This window comes from Podarcis pityusensis (assembly GCF_964106645.2).
Source record: "Podarcis pityusensis genome assembly, chromosome: 5".
Lineage (NCBI taxonomy): Eukaryota > Metazoa > Chordata > Lepidosauria > Squamata > Lacertidae > Podarcis > Podarcis pityusensis.
In genome coordinates this window covers 53169891-53193311 of record NC_138032.1, presented here as the reverse complement: position 1 = coordinate 53193311, position 23421 = coordinate 53169891, and the positions used below count along the sequence as shown (strand labels likewise).

Genomic DNA, 23421 nt, shown 5'->3' with positions numbered 1-23421 from the left:
GGTCTTCAAATAAAAACATCTTGAAGGTCCCAGGCCACAGAGAGGTTAGGCTGGCCTCAACTAGAGCCAGGGCTTTTTCGGCTGTGGCTCCGATCTGGTGGAACACTCTGTCACAAGAGACTAGGACCCTGCGGGACTTGACATCTTTCCGCAGGGCCTGCAAGACAGAGCTGTTCCACCAGGCCTTTGGCCAGGGCACAGCCTGACTCCCTCCTTCGGCAATCTTCGCGGAGCTCTGGCCCAATGGTTGCCAGTGGTTTAATTTGAATTAATTTTATAAGGAATGATTTTAGAGTGTTGTGTTGTGTTGTACTGTTGTACTGTTTTATTGTTGTTAGCAGCCCTGAGCCAGGCTTCGGCTGGGGAGGGTGGGATATAAATAAAATTTATTATTATTATTATTATTGCTGTAATCCAACCCTGAAGTCACCGATGCCTGGACTATTGTGGTCAAGCTTTCCCAGTCCAGGAATGCTTGTAGCAGTCACAGCTAGCAAAATGTACCTGTGGCCACTCAACCTGTCTGGGCTTCCAATGACAGAGCTGGAAGCACTCCCAAAATGCATACTTGCTCCTTTGGGGGGATATTGTTGCATATTTATCCAACATATCCCCCAAAATCTTCACTGCGTAGGCTAGTCAAATCCCATCATGGATAGCACTGCTTTGTATCCAGCGGTGCAAGTCTGCTAACAGAAGGCTTGTGTTACACCCACAGGCATCCTGTACCGCGTTTGTGGAAATGGCGTTTCTGTGCGCACTGGCACTCATCATAGTGTTCCATTGCGCCAGAAGCAGTTTAGTCATGCTGGCCACACAACCTGGAAAGCTGTCTGTGGACAAACGCCAGCTCCCTTGGCCTGAAGCGAGATGAGAGCCACAGCCCATAGTTGCCTTTGACTGGACTTAACCATCCAGGGGTCCTTTACCTTTTTACCTTGTGGACACCTCCATCAAATGAAACTAAGACCTCTGCCAACTTTATCCTCACCACATGGAAAGAATGCAAGTCCCCCCCCACTCCCAATGCTTTGAAGTTGATGCCGATGCTTCTACATCCAAGTTCATTATTCTCAATGGTTTTGACTATGTTTGATAACCTGAAGACAGGAACGGTAAGATTGTGCATGTACAGTGCTCACTTAAAACTGGCCCAAACAGCATTTGAAAAGAATTGTCTTTCAGCTTTAGTGATGAAATGCTTGCACATCTTATGTTAAGAAATTTACAGGATAGTTTCAAATGTTTGTGGGTTCTTCTTCCATTCAGCCTAGGCCTTTGTGAGAACAGTTGGCCCAAAGGCTGAGCTTACATTTGAAAGGGATCTCCTCAGTCAAAATAATACCATTTGTCTAGCTTGTGCAACAAAAATTCTTCAGAAGACACGTTTGATGAATAGCCAAAGACTGATGGACCTCTCATTATTAAAGATGCACATTTATTTTTTAAGTGGGTTCCAATGACCTTAAGAATGTTTTACCTGCTTTATCTGGGCTATAGAAATTTTCTTTGTGTTATTTTCACATTTCTGCATGCCTTCACCTTGCACCTGGCCTATTCTGGCCACAGTTTCAGGCAGCTTGACATTTCTGGTTTCCATTTTAAAAGGGCAGAGCTGAATTTTGGCAGTCAGCAAAGCTGTCATAGTTGTGTCTATTGTTTTGTCTGTCACCTAGACAACAACTGGATGGTACTGGTCAGATTACCTTGGAGAGGTGCCAGGCAGAAATCCTGTCCTTCCCGAAACACAGTTGCTACCTGGCAAAGGTGTGCTTACCTAGCTTTGGTGAACATTATGGTGCAGGATCTGACCAGCCTGAATTGGCCTCCTATCTTGGAACAGGCCCCAACTACAACAACAATACATGCTTCTCCCATATTGGTTAAATATCTAACAGATATTTATCTGGAAAAAAATTAGCATAGAAATGAGCACTAAAATACCACTGCATTCAGCTAGATTTCCAGAAATGCCTTCTACATCGTGTGAATGATCACACAAAATGTAGAAAATTTCAGGTAAGGAAATGTTGAGAAAATTGAATAAAGTGCTGTCTGAATGAAGCCTAACTCTGCTCTGGGTGACTCTGCCCACTGGGTAAGTCAACCTATTCATGAGGATTACTAATTGTCTGTAGCATTTTCTGAAGAATCCCCAGGGCCTCACTTCCCTTTCTTCTCAATTTATTGTTTGTTAATACTGATGTGCGTTCTGAGGCATGCCCCCCTCCCCAATTGTCTCACATAGAAGGTTTGCAGGAAATAACCTCCATCCCAGAGACAGAACACATGCCTTACATGCAAGGTTCAAGTTCTGTCTCTGACATCTTCATGTAAGAACTGAGAAAGACTCACATTCAACATCCCGAGAGTCCCGTTGTCAGCCAGTGTAGACAGCGCTGAACCAAATGGACTCATGGTTTGACTCTCTTTAATGGTAGCTTCTTATGCCCCCATGGTGAACTGAATGTTGCACAGGAGCATTGCAGTGCTTTCAGAAATGAACCAGAAATTATTATGTCAAAAATGGAAGTGGATCCACTCTACCGCCAATTGCCCAACCCCTTTACATATTACAGGTGATGACCATTTCGCATGGGGGTTCTGGTCCCGGCCACTGGAAGTGTGCCCTGGCCCATTCTGTCCCACCCCTGTTCTTCCCTTTTCCTGGTCCAAAAGGACCTGCGCATTAGCAATCGTCTGTCACTTGGATGCTCCTAAAATGAACACCGTCTGTACTTCCAAACGTGAAAATTGTACATTAATTACGTCATTGCTTTTGGCCAGATTCTGTCATGGCAGGGCCTATATCACATGACTAATGTTTGCCTTGGCCTGCACAGTGTCCTTATTGAAGTAATACCATCTTCAACTCAGAGCATGAAAACTGACTCCCTCTCTGATGTGGCAAATTCTGTGGTATTCCCACAAGCATTTTCAACCCGAGGACAGCGAGACAGTATGCACTTATTGTGTCGCTCGGAAGGGCTTGTGGGATATGAGCAGGGACTCAGCGGCTGCTATTTGACTATCTCAGGATGCTTTAAGAGTACAGCAATGCAATTGGATTCGTGTCGTTAAACGGCAACTGTGAAATAAACTTTTAAGATAACAGTACTTCAGATGAGAAATCCATGGACTGTGAAAAAGCATGACTGCAGCTCTTCCAATACCCTGACTGTACAGGGATGAACTAATTATATGCTCATAAAACAGAATACAAAGGGGTTTGCAGAACCCTTTCATCCAATTTCCTGTCCATTTAGATACTATCTGACTACAGGTCATTTTGCCTCTTGAAACCATGAACAGCCAAGAATGTTTATAGCATCTTAACAACATTTCTTCCTCACCACCCTTCTGAACCTATTCTGAAGAATAAAATCGCACAGATAAAAAGAGCTATGTTTAAAAGGTTAGGAGACCTGAAGTCTTATCTCAGTTGTCATAATTTACGATCACGGCAAAGGGAAGATGGGAGGCTTCAGTAAGATTAAAGAATTATTGAGATACAAAGCAGCATTTCTAACAGGAAGGCATTTGCATTTCAGCTTCTATGCCTTGTACAGCTGTACAAAGACCCCAAAAGTACTGAACGGCAAAACAGTTCAAAATGCAATCATATCCTGAACCCACACAATTCACAAGCTAATAATAATGGCACAGCTTCTCCCCTCACTACCTTTCAAGCCCTGTGTTTATCACTATAAAATCGGATAATCTCATACAGGATTTGGCTTACAAATCACTAAAACAATTTTCACATTAATTGCATTTACATCCCAAGTGGACAAATCTGTTTGTATCATGTTCCGAGATTGTATATCTGGCAGCATGCCCATGGCTTCTCAGCTGATTAACCAATGCTGGCGCTTTCGGAAAGCTAAGAGGAAGAGGCATGCATAAAAGGTTAGCTGGGATCCAAGGGACATCATGTGACTGAGAGGCTGTAAAGCATCCGAATAGTATTTCTCCCACACCCTGAAAAGCTGCCCCTCAAATTGAGAGACTTTTCGGATCGGCAATCCATCTGGTGAAGGGAGTACTAATGGAAAGGAATGTTCGTGCATGTAGAAACGTCCTACATGGGTTTCATTGGACCCCGATTTCTGTGCTTAGGGAAATGGGAATATATCATCCACTAAGAGCTGGAATGCAGAAAAGCTCAGCAAGGCTTTCTGAAAGCATAGGCATGAGCAATCCCAGAGGGTGAGACACTCCATCGCAACTTCTCTTTAGATCAGTGGTTAACCCTTCCTTGGTTGAGAAACCCAATAACACAGTGGCCTGGATTGCACATCCAACAGTAGCCTTCTTTGCACAAGCATATGGCTCTCAGACAGGAGCTCATAGCCATTTTTCACCTCCCTGGTCTTTGGTACTCTTGTGCCACACTGAGCTAAGCCAAGGTTTGGCTTAACGTGTCTTCAAAATTGGGACCGTGGTTAAGCCTTGATAACCACAAGCTGTAGGCTTCCATTTCTCTTCCATTTCTTTACTGAAGTTCTGTTTAAGTACCTTGGTTATTTTTCTAGTCTTGTGCAAATTATATGAACCATCTGCATTTTCTTTATGTAGTCTTATCCATCTAGTATAAATGTTTTCCCCTTTCCTTTCTTTTTAAAATTTATTTTAAAATGACTGAAGCCACAGCCAGAAACCTGTTCATTCTGTTTCTGAACAATGCCAAGCTTTGTGTTTTTAAAGACATTATATATATATATATATATATATATATATATATATATATGTATGTATATTTGTGTGTGCTTAATTTAACAAAATGTATTTACTGCTTGGTTTTAAGAAAACCTCTAAGTGGTTTGCAAAAATAGCGATGACTGATCATAAAAGTAACAGGAGAATTAAAACCAGTATGCTGATTAGGATCCTTAACATGGAGGTAATACAAAACTATATCTGCACAGTAGCTGATACAAGTAGACCTCATCTCCTTTGCATGTGGCAGCAACATAAAAAATGAGTGACTGAGTTCACACGTCACAGTAAACTATGCTTTACTCTGAGTATAGGAGAACGCTTTCACTTTGCTCCACCCCTAGCATAAGTGAGGCCAACAAACCACAATCCTGGCTCAGTGTTACATTTAATATGGCTTGCATTTTCTTTTGCTCCAAACAAATGCAACACCAAGGTTTGTTGCTTGTGCTAGGGAAGCAGTGAAGCAGGAGTGATCTCTGCACTCACATGCAAACTGTGATCTTTTAAATTTGTTTTCACTACAATGTTGCATTTCTAGGTTTTCTACTTTATATGAAAGTGTGGCACACAAATATTTAAATGAAAGTAAACAAATAGACTGAGCTAATGGAGACAATCCACACAATCTTTTATAAGCTGCCTTAAAGAGACTCTTGCAACAGAGCCAGAACATGTGGACCAGTTCTCAGACTTCTATCAGATGATGATGATGATGATGATGATGATTTTGTTATTTATACCCCAGCCATCCGGCTGGGATTCCCCAACCACTCTGGGCAGCTTATAGCATATCTAAAAACATAATAAAAACATCAAGTGTTGAACCTCCCAATATAGGGCTGCCTTCAGATGTCTTCTAAAAGTTGTGTAATTCTTTATCTCGTTGACAACTGAAGGGAGGGTGTTCCACAGGGAGGGTGCCACTACTGAGAAGGCCCTTTGCCTGTTTCCTTGTAACTTCACTTCTTGCAGTGAGGGAACCAGCAGAAGACCCTCAGAGGAGGACCTCAGGCTGGATGATGGGGGTGGAGACGCTCCTTCAGATATACAGGGCCATGGCGATTTAGGGCTTTAAAGTTCAGCACCAACACTTTGAATTGTGCTCAGAAACGTAGTGAGAGCCAAACCTTTATTTTACAATTAATTCCTTTGTATTTTGAAAGTTAAACCACAGGTATTATTATTAAAAGAAATATATGACTGAGATAAGATGCTGCTATAACTTACACTTCCCCCCATTTTCACCACCATTCTCACAGGTGGCAAAAATGGGGAGCCCATAAAAAATTATCTGAAAGTTTTGAGCCCTCCATTATCATTGGTAGCCAACAATGAAGGAGGTTTTTTCTTCTTCTAAGTTTTTTGAAAAGAGATTTCGTAGTCCTAAGAGAACTAGCTATGGAGTCTACTTTGAAGCTCTTAAGCCTAATTAAATTTGAGCTCAGCTTAAACTACTAATTTTATTGTTGCCGATTTCATTTTCATTCAAGCATAAAGGCTGAAGTGTGATTGGAGATTAAGTTCTTGGATTGCAATCCTGTTTACCAGGAAGTAAATCCTGCTAAACTCTGTGAGACTTTCCTTCTGAATAAACATTCTTAACATGTTTTCAAGACTTGACCGTAAACTGCCCAGAGAGCTCAAGCTGACAGGGCTGGGTATACATTTAGAATGTAAAATAAAATAAAAATAAAGGTTGGGTTGTAAACTGAGCTAAAAAGTTTAAAGATGACTCGTAAAGCCAATTAAAAATACACACATGGTACTTTTTACCTCAGCACATTAAAAAATCCTTACTAAAACAAGATCTAAATACACAGCTTTTAAAGCTAATAAATGGCATGCAGGTAAACACAGAGTAGACGAGTGTGAGGCCTATGAAGAGATAAGATGGGTGGAGTTGATCAAGGCCCAAAAGATAATGCGATATGAGCTCAGAAAGGTTGAAGAAATTCTATAGCACAAAAGTGATAGGCCTGTGGTTACCTGCATTGACCACAGTTTGCGCAGAAGTAAAACCAGAAAACAGTTTTTATTCTGTTCGCCTAAAATGCACAGCTGCAGTATGTTTGCAGAAGTTCCCTGCCAGCAAGCGATACCATCCATACTTGGTATCATATTCCCATATGCCATGAGACAACCCAAACTACAGCAGTGCCAAAATCATAAATATTTAGTATATGGTGGATCTTTAACTGTATACAAACTATTCTCATGTTTAATGATCTAAAATCATGATTTTATATCATGTTCTTTTGCTGTGCTTAACTGTATATTGTACATGGTTTGGGGTTTTTTTTTAAGTGTCACGGAGTCTGGAAATTTTCTAAATAAATGGAAAACATCTACCCATTTCACAGATAAACGACGACTAGGTTTGAGCTGAAATTCTCCCTCCCCTCAGCCCAGTCTCAGTTTCACCATCCCATTTGCAGAGAACTGGTTGGGCAATTTTGGAGACTGGCAGCAGAAACTGGCAGCAAATCTGTGATTGGCAGCCCTGCCCCCTCAGCTATTTTGTTCATGGGCTCTAATCAGGGAAAAAATAGTGGTCTTAAAATGTTAAGGAAGGAAGGAAGGAGCTTGTTGGGTCTATCCAGTGCTTTCCCCCCCTTAAAAATGTTTAGGGGTTCAAATCGGGGGGGGGGGGGAATAAATACAGTAAATGGACAAAAGTACAAAGATCCACAAAATGTTTGGGGTATGCATACCCTGTGTACCCCCAGAAAAAAAGCACTGGGTCTATCCAAATTTGTGGGTATGCTATATCAAGAATTGGGTGTTACAGATGCCTGCTGGGCAACAATAGCCCTTAACCAGGCTTCCTCAACCTCAGCCCTCCAGATGTTTTGAGACTACAATTCCCATCATCCCTGACCACTGGGATCATCAGAGTTGTAGGCCAAAAACATCTGTAGGGTCGAGGTTGAGGAAGCTTGTCCTTAACCATCAGGGAAGAGTAGCATCTTTTCTGGATTCCTGCATCACTAAGATAAGAGAGCCAAGGACGACAAAGATCAACCTAGCTGAGAACTTTGGTGGAAAACTGAAAGGCTCCCATTAAAATGCTCCACTTTTGGAGGGGAAGGGGGAAGTGACTGTCAGTTGCAAGTGATTAGGCAGCCCAGGGAACAGCAAGGATGAATAGGTCAAGATGCAAGGCTTGGCCTCCAGACAAGGTCAACTGACCATAACTCTTATCTTAGGATTCTAGAGTGCGAAATGGGCAAAAGGTTTAATTTAGCAATTGCCATTTTACATTTGTGTGTCAACTGTTCAGCCAACCTTCCAAAAGTAGATTGGAGGGGGGGGAGCAGTGACTGGTTTTCTAATCTGAGTAGGGTATTTAAATAACAAAAATTAGATTTTCTATCGAAGAGCTTTCTCCTAAAGCCAATTCAAATCACATCAGTGGCGGCAGCCGCAAGAGGACACTGTTCATTTTCTATGTAACACAAATCAATGCTGACTTTTAGGTAAGAACACTTGGGGGGAGGGTCTTTTAAATTGGGTATGAAGGTGATTCCCCCACTCCCCCACCCAGAAAAAGGAAAACTAAAAAGTAGGTCAGAGTCAATGGTCCAGAAATCAAATTACTGCTGACTGAGGCGTTGTCTGAATTGTCTCTAAAGGACTGCTCATGGCTTCTGTTCCACGACATTTATGCTGCAGCCCAATGTTCACTCACCTGCAAGTAAGCCCCAATGAACATAATGGGACTTGCTTCTGAGCAAATATGTATAGGATTATACTGCCAGAGTAAAAAACCTACCATGCCACTTAGGGGCAAAAGAAAATCCACTTACCACTGGTTTTTCTTTCAATTTCCTAAAGTGTTAAAGATGATTATGTTCCTTCATTGAGGTGCTTTAAGCACTGCTCTTTGCAATCAGGGTAAGAAAAAGGACACAATCCACAGGAAACCCTCCTGCCCATTCTTGCCAATGGAAAACAGCACAGGAGAATTCCCTAGCAAATTGTGTCCATGTTTTGCAACAGTCGTCCTTGAGGAAACTCAGCTTTAGGGGGAGGACTGTAGCTCAGTGGTAAGAGCATCTGTTTTGCATGAAGATTCCTGATTTGATAGTTGATAGTTATTATGAAAAAGAACATTGCTAACTACCAGGACTCAAGGTGGGGAGACTTCAGTCTACTTTTTAGTCTTAAAAAGGGGGGCGGGGAGAGATAGGAAGCACCTTCATATTTTTGCTTTAAAGGTATTTTAAATAAAATCTGACCAAATTCAAAAGTCCAAATTGTATGATCTGGTTTTATTGACTTTGTGGACTTTTCTTTTCCTATTTGTCTTGGTATTGTGTGTGTAGCAGGGGAGAAGTCATAGATGAATAAGGCAGACAATAGTGCAGGGAGATCTTTTTACAGTCAAGATGCAAGACAGTCTTGACACAAAAAACTTGAGGCTGAGGACAGGATAAAGGTAAAGGTAAAGGGCCCCCTGACCATTAGGTCCAGTCGTGACCGACTCTGGGGTTGCGGCGCTCATCTCGCTTTACTGGCCGAGGGAGCCGGCGTACAGCTTCCGGGTCATGTGGCCAGCATGACAAAGCCTCTTCTGGTGAACCAGAGCAGCACATGGAAACGCCGTTTACCTTCCCGCTGGAGCCGTACCTATTTATCTACTTGCACTTTGACGTGCTTTCGAACTGCTAGGTTGGCAGGAGCAGGGACCGAGTAACGGGAGCTCACCCCGTCGTGGGGATTCGAACCGCCAACCTTCTGATTGACAAGTCCTAGGCTCTGTGGTTTAACCCACAGCGCCACCCGCGTCCCGAGGACAGGATAGCACCCTTGAATTATCTTGGGGAAAGTGAGGAGAATTCACTTCAGTGAAAAGGTACTTTGGACATGTTCAGAGGCACTTTTCTTTGGCTATTATTAAGCTTTGCTTTCTTTTGGGGAATGGAAAACAGCATGTACATAAAGAGGTACATGTTTTTAACCTGAGGTGCCGGAATGGCTAGTGATGCAACTCTAAACTATACTGCAAGAATCAGGTAACAACAGCCCAGACTGGCAAGGATGAATGCAGAAAACAAAGGATGTAGGGGGAAGAGCATGACTGCAGAAAAAAGATTTGATATATTTGTTTGGGCCAGTGGTGGCTTTTAACTTATAAGCACAGCTGTTTCATTTTTTTACCACCCCCTCGGACCCCTTTATAATGGTGTCTCCACATATGTGCCCTCAGGCTAGAAGAGAATTAATGTCACAGCTGCTAGCTCTCCATAGGTGGGAATTTGTTCTAGGCAAAGCTTTATTGCCAGGACCAATTATTGCCTTGAGCTTCAAGACTGGTCCAGTTTTCTCTATGTATAGTTGGAACATTCTGTAAACCCTTTGGAACAGACAACAGAAGCCACATTGCTATTTCTTTCATAAGGTGCAGAACTGCACCTTAGATTTACAGCACTTCCGATACACATTGAAAGCCCATGACTTCTGCTACAGAATGCTGGGAGCTGTAGTTTTCCCTCGCAGGGCTACAATTCCCAAGACTCTTAACAAACTACAGTTCCCATGATATTTTTGGATACGTAATGTGCTTTAAATGTAAATAAATCAATTTGGCATCGCCACATCTTTATAATAAGGATTTCACAGTTGCCAAGTAGAATTTCTGAAAGTTTTGAAGATTCACTCAAGCTGCTAGTTCCAGCAGTTATACTGGAAGCTTCTTTTGATGGCTTTACCACTGAGCTGTGACCCCTTCGCTCAGTTAGTGAGGGCATCAGTACCAGGTGTGCCAAGCTCTACCAATGGAATAGTTCAATTCACTATGCTTATGCTGAGAAGTTTCCAGAAAGACAGATGACATTCATATTGCCACAAATGAGGTCCTTGTTCAAGTCAGGATAGAGATTCCAGGAGAATATTCAGCAAATTGAATAGGTAACAAAATTCAGAGTACCACCTGCCTCCACACAAACCTGCAATCTAGCCACTGCAAAAGTAACTAAAAGGGAACGATCTCAGGAAATATGCTATGAACATCATTCATGGGTTAGGAAGTAAGGATGGTGTGTGTGGCAAATGCAGCAAAACCGAGACATTTTCATATTACGTGTTTTATTTTGGGGCGGGTGGGGGGGATTAATCAAGCTAGGCCACATTGGAAGATGAAAACATTTTATCTGGAAGAATGCACTCATGCAATTCATCAGAAAGAATATTTTATTTGCATTCATTTTGCTCCATGAATATCCAATGTAAAAACCACAATCAGCTTCTGAAATTCAACATGGAAACAGCCCAACTAACCTACAAACCTGTCAAAACAGCTTTTCAGAGCTTATTCATGACAGATGCTATGCTGGCACCTGGCTGTTTTACACTACAGTATTGGAATGTAAATTCTGTGGACTGGAACCTTTACAATTAGACTGCATTTGATTTCCCTGCAGAAAATTGTGTCTCCCCCGCCCCCTCCACCGCACCAGATCATTCATCCTACCCGTGACATGTATCATAAAAACAACTAAATAATGAAGGATATATTGTTTAAATTATGGCACTGGCTTTGCTGAATTCAGTTGATTGGCACCCTAATCCAGTGATCTGCAGGAGCTCAGAAATTCGCAGTAGTCTTTTGCAGATGCAGGTTTCTCTCATAAACACACACACGGGTGGAGCTGATTCCCAGAGGCAAAAAAATAAATAAAAAAATAACAGGGCAGTTCCTGCAACAAAGAAACTTTCTTGGTTGAGCAGCAAGTACCGTATTTTCCTGTGTATAAGACGAGGTCTTTTTATTAAAAAATAATGCTAAAAAAATTGGGGTTGTCTTACAGTGGTACCTCGGGTTACATACGCTTCAGGTTACATACGTTTCAGGTTACAGACTCTGCTAACCCAGAAATAGTGCTTCAGGTTAAGAACTTTGCTTCAGGATAAGAACAGAAATCGGGCTCCGGTGGCGCGGCAGCAGGAGGCCCCATTAGCTAAAGTGGTGCTTCAGGTTAAGAACAGTTTCAGGTTAAGAACGGACCTCCGGAACGAATTAAGTACTTAACCTGAGGTACCGCTGTATGCACAGATAGTGCTGAGATGGGATGAACGATTGGTGGCTGCCGCGAGCAGGAGATTGCCAGTGGCATTGGGGGGGGGGTGAATGTTGGCTGCGGCAAGTTCTGCTTGTGATTGGCTGTTGTGGCAATTGGGTGTGCAATAGTTGGCCGCTGGCAGCGAGCAGGCAGACAATTGGTGGCTTTGTGGATGCGTGCGATTGGCAGCGGCGGGTGAGCAATCTCCCCCCATTTCCTCAATTTTAAGTCCCAAAAAATAGGGGTCTTTCTTGTTATAAACGGAAAAATGCGGTATTTTGGAGAACAGTGCAATGAGTAAACACATTTCACATAACAATCTCCCCAAACTCCCAAACAATTTCCCCCAAAATCTCCGTGACCTAAAATGTGAAATAACCATGTCTACGATAAATATAGTTGGGATTGCTCCAGAGTTTTAACAGCTTTTCCAGGCAGTGGCTTTCCCTCATGGTGTTCTATGTTGCATGGAATAACCTGGAAAGGGGGGAGGGGGGCACTAAAGTGGCCTTCTGGTTTTGCACATTTGCTGGTCACATCCACACCATACAGTTAGAGCACATGCCTTCCTCTCTCCACCCCCCACCCCAAATCCTGGGAACTGCAGTTTGTTAAAGGTGCTAGGAATTGTAGCTCTGCAAAGCTAAACCAGTTCCCAGAATTTGGGGAAAGGGGAAGCCATGTGCTTTAAAGGTATGGTGTGGCTGTGATCACTGTTTTGGCCTCATCTATTAAAGCTGATCCTGCTAGGCTTCTGTCGACTAGCATCTGAAAAACAACATGGTCTTTTTATGACTCGTAAATTCTACTTGAAGCAGCACAAATCTCAGTTGCAGGGTCTAGACATGTCGGGCATAAACAAATCCAAACTTTGAACACACACAGTTTTTTCTTGTTGGCTTTTTTTTTCTTTTAAAGGTAAGGAAAGTAGGTAATCAGTTTCTCAGGTGATTGCAAATTTTGTACAAACAAGAAGGACCTGCAACACAATGTTGCAGCAGATCCCCACTCCCAAAGAGGAATGCTCTTGCTCAGGGATCCAGGCAGCCCGATTTTAACAAGATGTGCCAGGGATTGAACCCTGCACCTTCTTCATGCAAAGCATGTATTCTACTACTGACCGATGACCCCTGGACACACAAATGCATACACACACATGGCCTGGGGCATGGATGTGAACATGGGGCCACAAAGGCCATGAACTGCAAGAGGCATAGTCTGCAACAAAATTTTTTTAAAAGCCCAGGGACACGTCCAGGGTATGTTACCCTCCAGAAAGCAAGGTTTCATTCTTTGCACCTGCATGCAGGGGCCAATTCCATCTTTATTTTACCATGGAAGAAGGCGCAATAAACTTTTGCAACAGTCATAAGAAGCAACTTACCACCGAGTCAAGAAATCTAATACAGCACTCAAGCTCCGGGCGAGTCTCACAGAACTGCCGAAAGAGAAGTCTTCCTATTGGCTGCTTGTCACATAAACTGTAGTAATCTCTCTCTAGAGGAAATAAAGAGGAGGAGGTAAGGTGAAAAACTGAGGTACTTTTTAATGAATTTTGGTCTGGTTACATTGTGTCCATGTTTTCTTTTCCTTAAGGATCGTAAAACACACACACACACACACACACACACACACACACACATTCTGCACAAGCAATGCAAAATGACGCACACACACAAACAATTCACAGGGACAAAGGCTGTAGCCAAAGAAAGTTATGTGCAGTTGTGACGTGGAAGCAGAGAAATTGATTGTACCAGCATCTTTATGAAGTCAAGATTTCTCTCTCGCTTTCAGGGATGTATGCTTCTGACTTCTAATCGTTGCAAACAGAGACTTGAGATCAGAGAGGCAAGGCCTGCTGAAATCTCCAGAACAGGGGAATGTGAGCAAGATAACACTCTATCAGGGACCTCCAGTGCCTTTCAGAGTCCCTTGCCCTTCCCACAACTGGTAAATGCAGAAGAAATTACTCCTCACCCCGTCCCATTGCTCTTACTTCTGCTCAGAGAGTTGACTGTTGGGACTGCTCATGTGAGTCCAGACTACCAAGCTGGAAACCAAATACGGGGCATATCTGTGGTGCTCCTGTTCCCTGAGTGCAGGGGCTGCTGGCCCAGTCCCTAACACTCCACATCCTGCCATCTTTGCTCCACTGCTAGACTGGGATACTGCCATAGAAGACAAGGGTACACGTATCTGCCAGAATGCTCGTTCCATGTTCACTTAATGAGATATCGCATGGATCGAGGTCACTCATATCCCCCATATAAAGGTGGAAGGCTATTTGTTCCATCTCCCCCAGCTAGGATCATTTTCTGAACAGAAACATAGCTATTATTTACATAAAATAAACTCAAACTTGGTGTGTGTGTGTTTGTGTGTTAAGATATGAAAAAAAATCTGGAATTAGCTTGGCACAAATATAAAACCAGCTGGTGCATGAGGCTGTTATGACTGTAAATTCAGGAGTAGGATACCGCAGCACGTGCCGTAGCACTGGCCTTGCTAAAGAAATATTTATGGCTTAAAAACAGCAAAACAGCTCACAAAGTATGAAACCACAGGCTGTGTTTTCTTCAACATTCTTGCCCTGACTTTTCTCAGCGCCATATGACAATTTCTATTGCTGCTGCAACAAACCACTCCTTATCTTAAGGCATGATGATGCTGTGAAGCAGACAAGCTGCCTTCATTTAACCTATTACAGAAAAGCGCAACAGCTCGTCCAGATTAAAATCCTATTCTTTTCCAACTTTAGGAAAATTTATGGCATGTCTTGAATTGCTCGAGATTATGACCATGACGTTTGCTGGCTGTTGCTTATTCGTACATAGGTCTATTTAAGCGGCAAGCTGTTGCCTTTCCAGATTGCTGGGGTACCTTCCCTTTTCTGCAATACCTGATCAAGCTGGGCTACCTGTAAAATTTGAAAAATAGCACAGTCCAGGCTAATACAGAGGTTCCAAGAAGCTTGAGCATTACCCCAAAGTTTAGCAGCCTTACAAAAAAAATCCTCAATGTTCCTCCATCTGAGTGGCTCCACTAATTCCCCACATTCTTTTCAGACCTTTTTCATGTTGCGGCCAAGCTCATCCTCCATCACTCCCTTTACCCAGGAATAACGGCACAAGACACATTAGCTGAACGAATGGCCACTAGTTTACTTGTTTACATTCATTGGTCTGCAATGCCCACAACTAATGATTGTCAAACTTCCTCCCCACAATTTTGTTTGGTGTGGATGTCCTGCTACGGAGCCAAGGATTAGGAAACCGCATCTCCTGCGGCTGCCTGCCTTGTTTAGATGAACACTTCCTGGATCGAAAAATTGGCGTCGTAATGATGTTGCTCTTTGTTTCTCATTGCCCACACACCTGAGGCAAGGGTGGGAAGACATCAGGCTTGTGGGATGCAAAAATGGTGGAGTGGAGACAATGTACTCTTAGAATTAAGGAGTAGGGTGCCTCTGGACACAGCACAGGAATTTGTTCTCACTACCTGAATTGAGCTCACAGTTGCCCCCAAGGTTTCTTCAGCTCAGCAATCTAATTTAGATGGAAAAACCTTTCCCCCCCCCTTGTTGCTACTGTTAAACAATTGGGAGTCAAACTCCTTGATGATATACTGCGAATCACTTAGAGATCTACCAGTAGATCTGGCTCTATCTTCTGCCCACCCCTGACCCAAAGGATGTGCTGAGATGACTCTGGAAGAATTACCACAGAGCTTCCAAGTGTCCCTATTTTCCAGAGATGTCCCTGATTTAGAGAAGCTGTCCTGGTTTCTGATTTGATCCTGGAATGTCCCACTTCTCCTTAGGATGTCCCAATTTTCATTGGCAATATATTGGAGGGTATGGAATTATCTGCCCCACGAGCTGTCTGAAGGCAATTCTGTATAGGGAAGGGGTTTTTTTTAATGTTTAATGTTTTATTATGTTTTTATATATGTTGGAAGCTGGCCAGAGTGGCTGGGGCAAGCCAGTAAGATGTGTGGAGTATAAACAACAAAATTATCATTATCGAAATATTGGAGGGTATGTTACCAGGCTCCAACAGTGGTGACTCTAGAGGTCAATGAAACCACCAGGCAAACAAAGTCTCCTCAAGTTGGTAAACCAAGGAAGATTGGTTAGAGTAAGCCTGCATGAATGAACCCACACCTCGTTGGTAATTTTAGACACCTCAGGTGGACCTGGTTACAACTTCATGACCCATTCTCCTAAAGGGAATAAGGGCAAAAGCACCCCTTCCCCAGTCCACATTCCCTGGGGGAAAGTCCTTGTAAAATTTTCCCCAAAAGCCACCTCATATCTTTGCATCATGTACTTCTGATTACACAACAGCTTCACAGGACATTTTAGGGAAACGTGCCAGATCTAAGAATTCAGTCAAAGGCTTCGTTGATCCAACAAAAATTCTCCCCTTGGTTATGGAGCAATCCTATTCCCATACTGTGCCCTCCCTGGCCCCCAACGTAATCATACAGGGCTTTCCACATCATCAGCCTTCGGCTCGCTGCGGCTCCTGTGTGTTGTGCAAGAATTGAGGGAGGGGTACGCAGAGAGGATATCCAAGTGGCTTTTATTCATTTGTATGTGATCCAGCAAATAGATTCTTCTCTCTGAACCATGAACTATCAGATGCCTGGAATAAATAGGGTAATAAGATGCCAAGGCTCATGAATATTTATGATACTGCTTACCATTTCTCCATACAAAACAAGTATCCAGAAAGATAAAGACACAAACTATTATATTATAAAAATGGTCAGGGTGTGACCATGATATGTGTGGACTCTACAGGCGTCTTGATGGTCCAGATCTTATCCCATTCTCTCATCTGACCATTGTGATATAACAACAACAACAATCTTCAGTCATCTTCTGATTTTTATTTTTTTGTTTTTCCTAGTTGGGCATGTAACATTAGGAGGAGCCCAGAAAAATGACAGAGCACATTTGCTTTTGACTACCCAAATAGACAAATGGCTAGCTCTGTCTACACAAAACTCATGCAGTATTGCTTTTGATTGGCATAGCCTGAGCATAAAGAGGTAGGCACTTACACATTTTATTCAGCTTCCACAATAGTACAGAGCGTGCCTGCCCTAAAGCAGTACTGCTGCAAACTCTTAGCCCTTTAGAGGGATTGGTATGGAATATAGCAAATAGCAGGCAGGTGGCGCTGTGGGTAAAAACCACAGAGCCTAGGACTTGCCGATCAGAAGGTCGGCGGTTCGAATCCCCACGACGGGGTGAGCTCCCATTGTTCAGTCCCTGTTCCTGCCAACCTAGTAGTTCGAAAGCACGTCAAAGTGCAAGTAGATAAATAGGTACCACTCCGGCAGGAAGGTAAACGGCGTTTCCGTGTGCTGCTCTGGTTCACCAGAAGCGGCTTAGTCATGCTGGCCACATGACCCAGAAGCTGTCTGTGGACAAACGCCGGCTCCCTCGGCCTATAGAGCAAGATGAGCGTGCAACCCCAGAGTCGGTCACAACTGGACCTAATGGTCAGGTGTCCCTTTACCTTTACCTATGTATCACTCTCGTGTGGTTCCATGGACCGCAGGATTCAGAGTGCAATCCCAGGTGCTCTGGGAGAAATGGGACATCACTCAAGGGCTGAAGGAATCCAAAGGAATTCCTGTTCGAAAACACTGCAGAATCTATAACCATTTTTTGAAAATGATTTTTTAAAAATAAAAAAACCTGTGTTTTGCATAATCTTGTGTAACCTTTTTTTGAAAATGAATAATCAGAATTAAACTGCTCAAATCTCCCTCCCTGTGTATGTGATTTTAAAAAAAGAAAAATAAATTATAATGCGTTCATTAGATTGTGGTCCTAACGTATACTCAGCTCCTGGTGTGTGCACAACACTCTTCATCCCATAAGCTGTGCTTCATCGTCATACTGGGTTTTTGGATGCAGAATACAATTGGATAAAGACGATGCATATTGAGAATGCTTGGCTCAAGCTAAATCGAGATAACCCCATGGATAGAAGTCTCCATGTACCGGCTCCAGTCATATCCCACATATAAAAGTGGGAGGATAATCTTTCCATCTCCATCTGCTATGATTGCCCATTTTTTGAACAGTAACATTTTTTTAAAAAAATAATAACTCAAATTATGGCCAAAACAGAACCCCCCCTTTTTTTTGTTCCTATAAGAAAGTATCAGGCCAAAAATTAAACCAGGATGAATGCAAGAACATGTACAATAGCTCTAAGTCATCAAGTCCTTGGCAACTTTAGTCTATGAGAACAGGATGAACTTGCTGCTAAAATAATAAATGAAATTATTATTCCCCTTTAAGTGGCATAAAATAGCTTCTAAGATTCAGTCCTGAAGGACTGAGGAACTGCATTCGTGTAGATACACATACCTTATTGATTAACTGAAAGCACATTTTTGTGTATTAAGTAAACACAAATTCACAGACAATTTTTTAGTGGCACATCCAAGATGAAGAAGAAAGGGGGGGGGAGTCTCCAAGTGCATATTTTATTTATTTTTTGAGTCCACTGCATTTCAAGTATCTTCCTTGGGGAGCTCTTAGACATAGCTAACTCAAAACTTTGTTCCCCAACTTCAGTTCTTTGAAGACAATGAAAACACTTGGGAGAAATATTTCTGTGCGCCAGAAGCATCCTTCCTCTCCTCCCCCAGCACTTGTATTTGGTACCTTCCTTTTGGGGGCATATTTTTACATCACAATCCAAGGCGTCATGAACTATGACCAAATTTTTCACACTCTTCCTCTCCCATTTTACCAGTCTCAAAGGAAAAGGAAAAAACTGAGTGCGCAAATGGACAACTGGAGAGTCAGAAACCTGCCTTAAGAGTCAATTATATCGTTCTCTGTATAGATGCCAATAAAAACAGCAGTTCTGATTCAAAAGTTTAACAAATGTGGAGAATGATTTCCTGAGGAAATGGAAATGTTAAATAGTTGGAAGTGAAACCATATGTTTGCAAATGATGTCGTGGACATAACAGTTGTAGGGACAACTGCGAGAGAAGAGGACACATCCTGCCGGATTGGAGAAACTTTATACAGAGACAGGACCCCGTATAACTTCAACTTTCCTTATTTTAGAAAATGAGCACAGGCTTGGATCGTGCTGCCTGCTGAATAAGGCTTTCATATCTCCCCTTTCCACCATAACTTCATATTCCACTCCTTAAGACTGGGGGACCCTCCAGTATGGCATAAAAAGGAGGGAAGGATGCAGTGGGAAAAGGGGGAAGGGAGACTGGCAAAAACTGGGAACTTTGCCTTCTGCTCACGCAACAACACAGGTGCATCTAAACCATGGATTATTGCGGCTGTGTACACACTATACTTTTAAAGCACATTCAAAACACATTCTTTCTCTCAAAGAATTCTGAGCACTGTGGTGTACATCTCACAGTGTTAAAATTCCCAGCTACCTTTAACAAACTGCTGTGCCCAGAATTATCTGAGGGAAAGAATGTGCTTCAAATGTGCATTGAAGGTATAGTGCATATGTGGCCAAAGATAACAAATCTATTGCCACTTGCAACGCATACAAGGTTGCAATTCTGGTAGTAAGTTCCAAGGAGCACAGTCAAACTTACTTATGAGTAGATATGTACAGAGTTGCACTGTGTGCATAAATGTTTTTCTGAATATTATTTCTTTATCACCCCAACTTTACTTTTTTACCCTAACTTTTCACAAAGCAACGCATCGCTGGATTTTAGTTGACTGCTCTGTATGCTTTGTCCCCCTTCCCTTCCAACACTCAGCCTACTACATCTCCCTGCCAGACAGAAAAACACTTTGCTCAACTGCCCAGGAGCTGCAGAGCCAGGGGAGGAAGAACACTCTGGCCACATCCGCCAAAGGACTAAGGAATGGAGGGCTGGGCTGGGCTGTGTGTGTAGGGCTTTGTCTTTGCATTACTGCAAACTGTTGCAAGTCTCCTTGAAGATCACTGCATTGAAAAGTGAAATACAAAGCATCAAATAAAGATATCTGGAACAGACCAAAAAAAAAAGTTACTTCAGAAAGAACCTAGTTATGCTAAGAGTCCAAAACAAAATTGGCCTGGTATACCCAGATTAGTCTAAACCATTAAGTGGCACTTCGTAGGCAATTTTGAAGGCTACCAGTTCTGGGCATTCACTTTAACTCTGTCCCCAAAGCTTGTGCCAAAGGAGGAACCAGCCATTCAGTTTTGGCAAACTTAAGGACTTTGAAAACAGGAAAAAATGAGATCAAAATGTATCCATACTTAATGCAAGGACACATCCTATGAGGACTAAGGGCTTTATGGCTGGAATCCTCAAGCCACATCTTCAGTCACGGGCCAACTAACCAATTCATGATTGTGCATTATAAGGACCATTTTGTGTTCAGTTTAAGCCAGCATATGGTTCCCCCCCTTCAAATTTCCTTCTCTTTCTGGCCTCAAGACTAGCACCAGTCATTCCTTCTATTTTTGATGTTCAGGCATGAATGCCAGTGCTGATGTAGCAAATGAAGCACCACCCCTGCAAAAGAGCTAGGCTTTAACAATCTCAGGAGAGCCCCAAAGTTTCAAAAGTATATGTTTCTTGTGCAAAATAAATAAAGGGAACAAAAACTCACCCCAACAAAGAAAAGCAAGACTGCACATACTCTGTACACCCACGTGCAGAGTAGCAGAATGAGTGTGGACCAAAAGTCCAGTCAGGTCATAACTTGAGTCTCATTCAGAGCTCAGGATACAGCCACAGACCAGCCACCACATTTGCTCCCTGCTTTTCCCTTCCCTTCTCTGCTCTACTACTCCGTTCAAAGCTCTTCCTTTCCAAGCCATAGGGATGTCCCAAAGTCCTTGAAGGCGTGGCTTGGATTGGCTGTTAGCTGCCCCGAATCCATGCCCTCAACGCTTCCCCTTTTCCCAAGCAACATACTGTTGCTAGGCCTCACTTCCCCCTTCTATTTTCGAAGGCCAGACTCGAATTTACAGCAACTTTTTCATGCAAACGCAAATTACAAATGTAACTGAAATTGTCTCCATGTAAATCCAAGAAAGAACATACACTAATCCACCCTGACTTTTAAAAGATGAAAGCTGCTTCCCAGCTTTCTTCCCAGCTTTAAGTTTCTTAATGGACCTTTTTCTTTAAAAAAGAGAGCTTATACATTGTGCTGGTTGCATCAGTAAACACTGCCTCTGTTACCACTGAATTAGGTAAAAATGCAAAGTGAGTAGATGTGTTATTGCTTGTGGCAACAGTCTGTGCATAAGGGTGGGAGGGAGTTTAATTTCTCCTATAATAATAGGGTTTAAGCACAAAAGATTATCCTGCATTCAGTTCACAAAAGGCCTAAAGTCTACTTAATTTCCCTCTACCTACAGGAGCTTCCCCCTCACATGCACAGATGCTGTGGCCAGAATCCAAAGAGCTACTTTAGGGATGTTAAAGGGCTTCCGCAAACCTGGTGGAATGTCAACTTCCCCCCTGCTTTGAACAGTAAACCCTAATGGCATGAAACCAACTTCTTTTGATAAGTCCCATCCACATCAAGGAACAATTGCCATGGGGTACAAAGGATGCTTTATTTGAGCTCAGATTCGATTTGGGTGCAGGGAACTGGCTGTGAAGTTCTTTGGAGCCTGGCTTATGGAAGCCATAATAATATCCAGTTTGAATGTAATGAGTAAGTGCAACCCACCACTATGGCAGCAGTGTGAAACTTATTTATTTATTATATTCTCCATGGAGCTCAAGGTGGTGTACAGTTCTCCCCATCCTCATTTGAACCCCACAAAAACCCTGAGAAGTAGGTTAAGCTGAGAGATATACAGTGGTACCTCGGATTAAGTACTTAATTCATTCCGGAGGTCCATTCTTAACCTGAAACTGTTCTTAACCTGAAGCACCACTTAACCTGAAGCTAATGGGGCCTCCTGCTGCCGCCGCGCCGCCGGAGCCCGATTTCTGTTCTTATCCTGAAGCAAAGTTCTTAACCTGAAGCACTATTTCTGGGTTAGCGGAGTGTGTAACCTGAAGCATATGTAACCTGAAGCATATGTAAGCCGAGGTACCACTTTAGTGACTTTCCCTGGGTCAACCAGGGAGCTTCATGGCTTGAGTGGGGATTGGAACTCTGGTATCCCAGGTCCTAGTCAGACACTTCAACCCTTAGACCACACTGGCTCTCAACTTCCTCAGCAGTACCTGTTTCACCGCTGCTGATAAGATATACAGTCTTGTCCATCCCACCTCAGGTCCATGAAATTTAGTGAGTGCATTTTAAATATCTTTAAACTGCAAGTTATTGTTTCGTTGTGTAAAAAAGTTGATTGACTGCACCCCTCAAAGGTGCATAGGAGGCTAGAAAGAAAATAATTCTCATCGCTTCAAATAAATGACTGCTTGCAAAAACAATTAAGTCAACAGTGAACCCTACCATCTCCCGGGTAAGTCAAGTCAATGGTGAGCTGACCTCGGTATTCAATTTAAAGCCATGGAAACTGGCCTATCGAGAGGACTACATTTTACAAACCATTCAAAAGAAATGCTATGTAATTAGTATTAGGCAAATACAGGTACTTGGCAGCACTTAACACCCAATGCCTCTAAACTGGGTCAGTAACCACCATGGGAAAAATCAGTGAATTTCTTTAAGGTGAAGTCTAAATACACCACTGAATTTAAGGCTGTGTATATACATCAGCCCTGAGTGCTCACTGAAAGGACAGATCCTGAAGCTGAGGCTCCAATACTTTGGCCACCTTATGAGAAGAGAAGACTCCCTGGAAAAGACCCTGATGTTGGGAAAGATGGAGGGCACAAGGAGAAGGGGACGACAGAGGACAAGATGGTTGGACAGTGTTCTCGAAGCTACCAGCATGAGTTTGACTAAACTGTGGGAGGCAGTGGAAGACAGGAGTGCCTGGCGTGCTCTGCTCCATGGGGTCACAAAGAATCGGACATGACTAAACGACTAAACAACAACATATACAACTCTGATCCTAGCCCTCCGCTGCTTTGTGGCTATATTTATTTGTGAGAAAGGCTTTGGAAGTAAACCCCAAGGATAAACCATATCCGCTGACTTGTGGGACATCTTCAGGAGAAGAAAAGGCTAAGGAGTGAAACCCTCCACAAATCCGGAATGGAGTCCCAAAGATGCCTTGAACGCCTCCTTCTGGCAACTCCCGCAGTGAAACTGGTGCCAAACATATTGTTCTGCTTTCCTCTGGATCACCTCAGCAAGGCTGAGAGGACCTCCATGCACACTGCCCAGGCTTGCACCCCAGGGAGGTCACTTTGGTGCTGCTAACACAGCAAAAACAATGCAGGAGGTAGCAGCTACAAGTTAACAGCCACAGCAGGTGCTGCGATTCCCCAGCAATTTGACTTAACCCCTGGAGGCACATTCCATTGTCTCTCGGGACAGATGGAAGCCAACAACAATAATGACTGAGAGGCAACAGGGATGACTTAAAGCTACCACAATACTAGTCTTGATTCAGCACCAGTAGATGGACATCTGAACAAACGCAATGGAGGAAGTGAGAGAAGAAACACCTCTTTACTTCCTTTTCCTAATTGCTACCACTCCCCCACATCCCATGAAATTTTAAGATGTGAAATTGACTAGATA

At 42.9% G+C, this 23421-nt stretch overlaps 1 protein-coding gene across 3 annotated transcripts in view; it reads right to left on the bottom strand.

The window, feature by feature from the left end:
* GRK5 (G protein-coupled receptor kinase 5) overlaps positions 1 to 23421 on the bottom strand; it is a 159257-nt gene that overhangs the window by 68896 nt on the left and 66940 nt on the right. For all 3 annotated transcript variants that reach the window (XR_013986355.1, XM_081005260.1, XM_081005259.1), the window contains exon 3: positions 13168 to 13280. Coding sequence is in view for 2 of the 3 variants with exons in the window: in XM_081005260.1 (XP_080861386.1) it covers positions 13168 to 13280 (113 nt within the window). In the remaining variant the exon portion in view is untranslated. The remainder of the gene's footprint in view (positions 1 to 13167; positions 13281 to 23421) is intronic.